At 39.0% G+C, this 9,201-nt stretch overlaps 1 protein-coding gene across 1 annotated transcript; it reads right to left on the minus strand.

Moving 5' to 3' along the window:
* Nucleotides 1–1,276: 1,276 nt before the first annotated feature.
* On the minus strand, nt 1,277–4,525 carry LOC112720601 (thioredoxin-like protein AAED1, chloroplastic). Its single transcript, XM_025771594.2, has 7 exons — nt 4,031–4,525; nt 3,034–3,080; nt 2,835–2,949; nt 2,163–2,207; nt 2,013–2,072; nt 1,675–1,776; nt 1,277–1,577 (listed from the first exon to the last, which is right to left on the minus strand). Exons 1-7 carry the CDS (start codon nt 4,319–4,321, stop codon nt 1,458–1,460), a joined length of 780 nt encoding a protein of 259 aa, XP_025627379.1. The 5' UTR covers nt 4,322–4,525; the 3' UTR covers nt 1,277–1,457.
* Between the last annotated feature and the right edge of the window lie 4,676 nt (nt 4,526–9,201).

Consider the following 9,201-nt stretch of genomic DNA (forward strand, 5'->3'; position numbering starts at 1 on the left):
GCGAAAAAGAAGGAGGAGGATGGCGAAGAAGAAGAAAGAAGAACACAAAGAAGAAGAAAAAAGAATGCGAAGACGAAAAAAGAGAAAAACGAAGAAGAAGAAGGAAGAATATGGAGAAGAAAGAACACGAAGACGAAGACGAAGAAGCTTTATTGAAACGTATATGTATACACGCGGGTGTAATAAAAGTGATTTTTGTTAAATTTGAGTCTGCTTAATAGGACTTGGATACAAAAATATTTAGATGTGTAATTGAACTGTTTCATTAGATCAAACTGACTCTCCCATATCTAATATATGCCACGTTTGTCTCTTAGTACTTTTTTTTTTTCTCTTCAAGCGATCTGACCTATATTAATCTCCACTAACTACAAAAATAATGGCGTTTCATTGTATCCTGAATAGAACCTGCCGATCCATATTGAAATGATCAAATGATATGAGAACATAAAATGGCTTAAAAATCAATTTCATTCAATTAAAATTTGATAGATTAATTTGACTGTGTAGTCATATGTGCAATTTAAAAAATCAATTTAAATATTTCCTCATTTACTCTAACTGTATGTTTGAAACATAATAGTATTGGAATTGATTTGATTTTAAAATTATATTCTTTGTTTAGAATGGATAAAAAAAATATGAATTTAGTTTATTTGGATATACAATATAGCTAAATTTAATTTTTTTTTCATAAAATTTTGTTGGAATTAAAATGAATTGATGTATTAAAAATACAAAAAAAAAAAAAAATCAATTTTATCCTTTAGTTATTAACATAAAGGATAAGAATTTGGAGTAAGAAAAAAATAGAGGTTAGGCGTCAAACGCCTAATCGATCTTGGCCAATTGTGGGCTAATTCCAACAGACATGACAATCTAAACTTACCAAATCAAGTCTTATGTTTCTCTAAACTCTTTTGAGAGTAAGAGCTACATACTTAACTTGGCCAATCAAAATAGACTTTTGGCTATTTTAACTATCGTAGGTTATTAACCTTGTCAAAATTAGTGACGAAAACGGATCCAGACATCATAAAGCTACTCTTGAAATAGTAATTATAGCTATAATCAAATTTTAGTGGTGGAGATGATTGAGCCAACTTTTAATTCGACCGTTTTTTTATTTTGGTTTATTTTTATTTTTGTTTTCTAAAAAAGCTGTTTTTTTAGAATGTCAATTCGAGCAGACAATAATCCAAAGAATAATTGGATCAAATTACATCATCCCAACACTTAAGTAACAATATAGGTCGACTAAGTTAGACTAGTTAAATTTCTGAGCATAAAATACTATCTATAATCCCAAGGTTTTGTGATGAATATATACAACAATATCTATCTACAATCAGACTTATAATACATCATATTCATAGCGTACAAAGTATGTTGTCATCTATAGGATTGATATGAACCTAAGTCAACTTACAGATTTGAATTTCATATATATTACAGCTTTAGGCAATAGGATTGCGACAACATACTTCAAAAATATCATCTAAGGGGGCATGATCGCCTGTACCTTCGTCTTTTCTCGCATATAATAGCTCCTTCCCTTTGAACACAAACATCCCTCCCTAAGAGAATGAAAATTGATGAGTTTAGAAAATAATGCAGTGAAGATTATTGAGTTTGTTTCAGTCCTGTGCTGCTAGACAAAATTATATATCAAACCTGCTGCAACACACCACTTCTATCATCTGGTGTGGCTTCTATCGTATAGTTCTTTGTAGCACTCCGCAAAGCATCAAATCTAGATTTTGATAACACCTTTGCCTGTATATATCAATTTCTTCGTTGAAACATAATAACAAACAGCATGCAATCGATCTCACTCATAACCATGGTTTCAAATTGCGGTCCGCAACTGCAATGCAGCCCCAATATTACTGTTTTGGTGCTCACATGCAATTTTCGTTAATTTTTGGCATCATAGCGCAACTACAACCACGAATGGAACCGCAATTTAAAACCATGGATATGACTACAGAAAAGTCAGTGGTTAAGCTTACACTGGCAGGGTTAAAGAATGTACGACCAAAACCATAATATAGGTCCAAAACATTATATGCCTGAAAGAAAGAAGAACTGATTAACATACATATGTAATAGAAGATGAGATTTAGTAGGTGAATATACCACGTTCTACCGATATATGTTACCTTGCGGTCAGGATCTGCATAAAGACAATCCACTGGAAATGGTAACTTAACATACAAAAATATCAAGTCAAACAGAACATGTCAGTTTTGACATCAAGAGGCCAAAAAATGTGCATGGAAAAACAGATATGGAACAATAACAGGAATCCTTCAAAATTCAGATATATTAGAGTATTGAGATCCACATGCTACTCCTAGGCCTGATCAAGATAAAACCAATTAACATTGCTATCCTATAAATTTGCAATTGAAATGGTTGTTTTAAGGTTTTCAATCCGAAAATATTTGACCAAATAATTGAAAATAAGTTTGATAAGCGTGACAATTACCATCTATAAACCCTTATGAAAATTACCATCTATTTTTACCAACATAATCAAACCCTCAAGGTTGTCCCTCACAACATAACCAAAAAAGAGCAAAAAAGAAAAGAGTAATGGTTCAATTTAGTTCCTAAAAAATTGTAAGCATGATTCACTTTAGTCCTTAATTTTTTGAAGTATCACTCTAGTCCTAAAATTATATTTCGTAGGTTGTTTTATCCCTGAAGTTGCATTCCACATGTCATTGTCCCTAAAATACCTAAAAAGTGTACCTTCAAAACTATATTGATACTTTTGAAACTTCAGAGACTAAGATAAACACATATACAAAGCAAGAGAAAGAAATTACTCGCTCAGCAAGCATGCGGGCTTTACTGGGGCCACCAACTCCAACTGCAATTAGTTTAACACCAGCTGAATCAAACCTAGCTTTGGCTTCTTTCAAGGCTGAAGCTAATTCCCAACTTGGAACAAGATCAAACAAAGCATAATTAGAAGAACTATTCTTCAAAAAACTCTTCAATGGTGACCGAAAGAATATCAGTTACCAGCAAGGGCATCCAAAGTGCCTCAATAGGGCCACCACAGCTATGCCCTGTGAAAATCAATACCAGTATTCAATTAATCCTGGTTGTTTCCGATATTCGGAGAGAAATAATCACATTCCCCCCCCCCCCTCAGAACACTTTTTTACTTTAAACCCAAAACAAATTAATCTAAACAGGCATATATATTGTCCGAAGAAAGAATCTGAGCTGCATTTTAGCCTAACAGTCAGTTAAAAGAGGCTATCAAACCGGGGAAAAAAACAAATTAACTATTGATCACTCTGAGATTTTTTACAGCAGTTTAATTTGAAAGATACACGTGCTATCAATTTAACTATTGTAAGATTTTTGACATTATTAATAAGTTTATGACAGGAAAAATACATGATGTAATTTTGTTCATAAAAGTTGCATTTAATATGTATTTAATCATTCATTTTCCATAAACTTATTAATTTATTCTTTCAAGGACCAAAATTATATCATATTTATCTTTCTGGTAGAACTAAACTGGTATAAGAAAGAGATATCATGCATTTCTTTCAAGAACTAAATTAATGTTAAAAATCTTTCAACGACTAAATTAACATGAAGTTTTGAGAAGATTTATAGTTAGTTAGTTTAGTAACAGGGAAAAAAATGATGATTTGTTTTAAGAAGGGTTAAGCAATATTATACTAATTCAATCTCGAGAAACACCGTTAGCTATAAAAAGATGCATCTCCAATTTCTCTCTGAACCAAAGATGGGATTAACTTGGGTTAATAACAATTGGCTTTGCTAATTTTTCTCGTTAATCCATGTTCTCTCAGGCAACAAAATCAATTAACATGTACAAGAACAAGAAACACTGCGATAGGTACACTTTAGTCTCTACTATCTTGCAATTGAAAATGTAAAATAACTAACTAACAAACTTGTAATTACTAATGATGGTTATAACATAATTTCTCTAATTAAGTTACTAGTGTATAAAGAAGATAGAAGGTTTCATTACCTGGTTTTGATCCCAAAGGTCTTTGAAGGCAACAGGGTCGCCGGCGGCGGTGAAAATGGTTACGTCGGCGAGTTCCTCGGCTACAGTGGGAGTGTACTGCGAGGTGGAAGCTCTGGTAGAAAGGTGGTGTCTTCTGGTGAGGACAAATGGGCCGGTTGGGCTTGGGCCCGTCAATTTGGAGGAAGTAAGAAGCATAAGGGAAGGGGCGTGAGAAGATGGGGGTGAGATTGAGGGGAGAGATGGTTTGAGAGATTGAAGGGTTGGGGTGGATGGAAGGAACGATAACGCCATCGAGTGAAGATGAAGCGTAGGTCTTAGGGATGCGAGTTGAGACTTGAGAGTGAATGGGCGTGCAGAGTCCAAAGGGGCAGAGCCAGGGAATTTTCCGTGGCGAGAGAAGCCAAATAAGTCGGATGAAGCTCAAAAAAATCAGAAAACAAGTAATAGCCTCCTGTGTTTTTTTTTGTTTTTTCTGCACAACCACTCATCAGTTCCATAAAAATAAAGTTAAAGAGTTGGGTTAAATATTTTTTTTTGTTAAGGATCTCGTAGTTTTTTTGAGGTAATTGTCAGACCATCTATAGTAGAGAACTCATCCCAATTTTTATTTATAGTCCACATAAAAATAACTTCACATCAGTTTTTGCGTCATAAATAGTAAATAAGAACTCAAAGCATCTCTCTCTTCTCCATTAGAAGGAACTAACTTTAGTCTCTATTGTGATTTCACTTAATTAATTAATTAAAATACTTAAAATTAATATAATTATTTTTTCAATAATATTATTTAAATTTATAAATTTAAAAATAATTTATTATTAAAATATATTAATATTAAAAAAATTCATATATAATAATAAATACACAATATATAATTCGAAATTACACTAATTTGTAAAATTACTTATTACAAAGAAAAATATAAATAATTAATATAAATTATTAATTAAATAAAAATTTAATTATTTAATCTAATTAATTATTATAATTATTAATACATTAATTATGATTTAATTATTTAATTAATTATTATTTAAATTATTAATATAAATTATTAATTAAATAAAGATATAATTATTTAGTTTTATAATAACTTGCCAAGTGGCAAGTTATTATTGGACAATATAAGTCCCTATTTAGAAGGACTCACTCTCCTAAAAAACTGTGCAGGAACTCCTTCTTTCATCTCTCCAACGGTAAGTTCCTACTCCTGTCAGAAATAGGGTCTCAACTTAGAAAAAAATACTGTATAATTTTCCTGAACTCATGCAAACAGTGAATCTAAGAAACTATTTTAGGATTAACTAGAAGAAACACAAAAAGAATGGGAGAGCGAAAGAGAGCGAGAGAGGGATGGGGAAACACCGGGAAGGGTAGCTTTAGGTTTTTTGCGCGACATGAAAAGGATCCCAGGGTTTGGAATCGGGAGGAGTACGTTCGTTTGGAACGGGATTCCTTCAGCATCTTTGTGGACAGATTACCAGAGGATATTTCAAAAAAGAAATTGTTTGGGCTATTTTCATGGACAGGAAGGATTAACAACATCTATCTCTCAAGGAAGCTGCGAAATGGGATGATCTATCTATTCGCATTCATACGATATACTACGAAGGGAGGAGCACTGAGAGCAATTGCAGAAATGAACCGCATGCAGTTAAGGGGGAAGGAGATTTTTGTAGGGGAGGCTAAGTACAGAAGAGAGGATTCTAAGGGAGGGAGGTCAGTGGATGTTGCCGTTGCACGGAGAGGTACAGTTGCGGTGGTGGTTGATCGAGGGATCGAGCACCATCAGGAGGGAGTTCGTGCCAACGATAGGAAATGCGTAGGTGGAATCACTCCAGCTACGACCATGGTTCCGGGGAAGGATGTGACGAAAGTGGGAGTGAAGGGTCTGGAGGTCTCTGTGGCTACGACTAATATGAACTGGCTGCAGAGGAGTGTTATTGGGAGTACCACGAGAGAAATTGACTTCCGATTGTTGAACAATTTAGCCTGGAAGGCCTGGCCTCACGTTGTTAAAATTTGTAACGTAGGAAAATACAAGGCCTTGTTGATTTTTGATACAACCGAGAGTGCGGAAGAAGCGTTGGGGCTTTACGAGGATAGCCTCCTGCAGTTTTTTCAGAGTGTGTGCCTTTGGAATGAGCAGGAACGGTATGATATGAGAAGAGTGTGGATTGAGTGTTATGGAGTTCCGCTACATGTTTGGACGGAGGATACATTCTGTGCGATTGGTGGCCAGTGGGGTGAGGTGGTTGTTTGTGAGGACGAAACAAACTCTGTCACGTCGTTCTGGGTTGGCCAGGTGCTGATTGATACATGTAGGTTTGATGCTATCCATGAAAGGCTCTGCTTATCTGTAGGGTCGTCTGGCTTCAATGTGTGTGTCAAGGAGATGGGAAGCGGTTCGCATGGCTATGCAGGTGGCGTGACGCAAGTTGTTGTGGACGGGCATGAGGGAAACGTTGAGAGTAACGCTGGTGGTCCTCCAAGTCCCATGCAGCGGAAGGGTTGGCACACGACGGCTGAGATGGTCGCCTTGACGAATAGGATGGAAGAAAGACCGGAGGGCAGAGTCGTAATTACTCCCGAGATATTGAACGAATGGAGTAACTGTTTTTCGAATTCAAAAATAACAACGGCAACGGATACAGATTTGTCTCCCAAAGAGGGAAGGGCTGACCATGCAGTAGTTACGCCAGAAAGAACTCAATCATGGGATTATGATGGATATCGGGTGGTTGCGGGTGAGGTTACAAGCAGGTTTAGGGTGGGTTTGAATGCTAGAAGGGTCAGAGACATGAGACCTAGCTTCAGGGCCCAATTGGAGTTGTCTAAGGAATTTGAAGGCGAATTGGGCCTTACTAACCAAGGCCCACACGCTACGCCTGCTGCTGGATCTGAGCTGGTGCTACTTGGGCCTGAAGTGGAGCGGGTCGGAGGCAACACAGTGCGGAGTCCTCGTTTGGTTTGACCTGAGGGCAGGGCTACTGCGGATCTGCGCTGCGACGTCAAAGAGGGTGAACAAGGCGGCACACTCTTGGTCGGCACGGACAGGAGTAGGGAGGCCTGCAGAAACCTTGACCCAGAGAGCGCGACGCACCTCCCTGATATGGGTGGTTACCACTCGAAGTCCTCCACGCTGGTGTATGGTGTTGGGGCGATGGTGAGCCAGGCGGCTATCGGTGAGGGGTGCCCGGTTTGGTCGGCGACCCATGATGGGGCTAGTGGGGCACGATAGAGGCCACATGAATCTTGGCCTTGTGCTGCGGGTAGGGAGTCTGAGAGGTTTGCGATGGGAAGGGAACTCACTGGGAAGGAGGACCGGGGAGACGAATCTGGTGGAATTGACGCGCGGGGGACACCATCGGTGAGTGGTGGGTTGGTGGCGACTCTCTCTGGCGGGGGAACAGGATATGCGGTCGCATGTGATGAAAATGTTGATGAAAGCCATGAGGGAGTGTGGTGCTGTCAGCTGGAAGGAGATGGAACAAGGTTGGGAGACCTATCTGTGGAGCTGCCATGGAAGAGGGGTGGCCTGGGAGAGCAGTCTAATGATCCCGAAGGTGAGGGTCTTGTAGAGGGTAGTGGCACAGGTGGCTATCCGGGGTTGGTTGATATTCCGTCGGAACTACATACAGGTGGTACCGGGGGAGCCTCGAAGGGCCAGTGTAATGCCACTTGTGACGTAGGAAGCGAAGCTGAATCGGAAATGGCCGAGAACATATGGGCAGCTGAAATGCAAGAAAACCGGGAAGCATGGAAACTTGCAGTAGAATCAGGGGCAGTGCTTTATAACGAAGAATATGACATTATGGCAATACTACAAGCACAGAACGAGGCAATCGCACAGAAGAAAAAACAAGCGAAGCAGAAGGAGAAAGCATGGAGAAGTCGATCGAAAAATCGGAAAAAGGTGTATATTAATGCTTTAAAATGATCTTTAGCTCTTGGAATATTAGGGGGTTGGCGGGAGTTGGTAAACTGAGCATGGTAAAGAATTTTTGAAGAAAGTTTAAATTGCATATGTTAGGATTGATAGAGACAAAGAAAGAGGTCATGAATAACTTTGATATAGTGCAACTGTGGGGTAATAGTGCAGTTAAATGGGAGTTCGTGGGGTCGTTTGGTGCTTCAGGTGGCCTGTGTTTGATGTGGGATGAAACAGTATTTCAGATGAACAACTGCTATAAAGGAGCTAGATGGTTGTGTGTGGAGGGTGTCTTACTAAAAAATAATTTTTCTTGTCCTTTCTGCCTAGTTTATGGTCCACATGATAAGAAGGAAAAGCTTGTTATGTGAGAAGAGCTGAGCTTCTTATATGGGTTATGCCAAGTCCCGTTTTGTTACATGGGGGATTTTAATGAGATAACTCATGTGGAAGAGAGAAAGGGAGCTACTTCTTTGACGGTTTCTGCAGCAGAGTTTAGATCACGGATTCAGGATATGGAGTTAGTGGACTTGGCACTCACTGATCGCTTGTTCACCTGGTTCAGGGGGCAATCTTGCAGCCGCATTGATAGGGTTCTGGTTAGTTTGGAATGGTTAGAAGAGTTTACTGAAACAAGGCTGCGAGGAGGCCCAAGAGGGTTATCAGACCATTGTCTAATGATTATGAAGGTCACTCGGCTTAGAGGGGGGCCAAGACCTTTTCGGAGTCTGGACTCCTGGTTTACTCACGATGAGTTCTTGAGGATGGTAAAGGAGGAATGGAGGAGCTTAGGGGAGGTACAGTTCATGGACAAGTTAAAAGCTCTGACGACCCCGCTGAGAATATGGCATAGAAAGAATTTTGGGGACATGGACATAAGGATTACACAGCTTGAGGATGAAATAAAGAAACTAGATGACATGGTAAGCACCGGAGCGGCTGATGGGATGGTTGAAGTAAGGAGAAAGGCGCTCGTGAGCTTCTGTAGGAAATGGTATATCAGAAAGGAGCTACATTGGAAGCAGATGTCCCGGTCTCGGCATGCAAAGGAGATGGAAAAAAATACTCGTTATTTCCACAATTTAACCTCAGCCTGAAGAAGGTCCAATCGGATTGATGCCTTGATGGTTAAAGGGAGATTGGTAAGGAATCAAGCCAGGATCAAGATTGCTATACGAGACTTCTATAAGGGGCTATACCACCAGGAGGCAGCGCCGAATATTGGTTTCAGGGATGGGCT

The sequence above is a fragment of the Arachis hypogaea genome, chromosome 11, assembly GCF_003086295.3.
Source record: "Arachis hypogaea cultivar Tifrunner chromosome 11, arahy.Tifrunner.gnm2.J5K5, whole genome shotgun sequence".
Taxonomy (NCBI): Eukaryota; Viridiplantae; Streptophyta; class Magnoliopsida; order Fabales; family Fabaceae; genus Arachis; species Arachis hypogaea.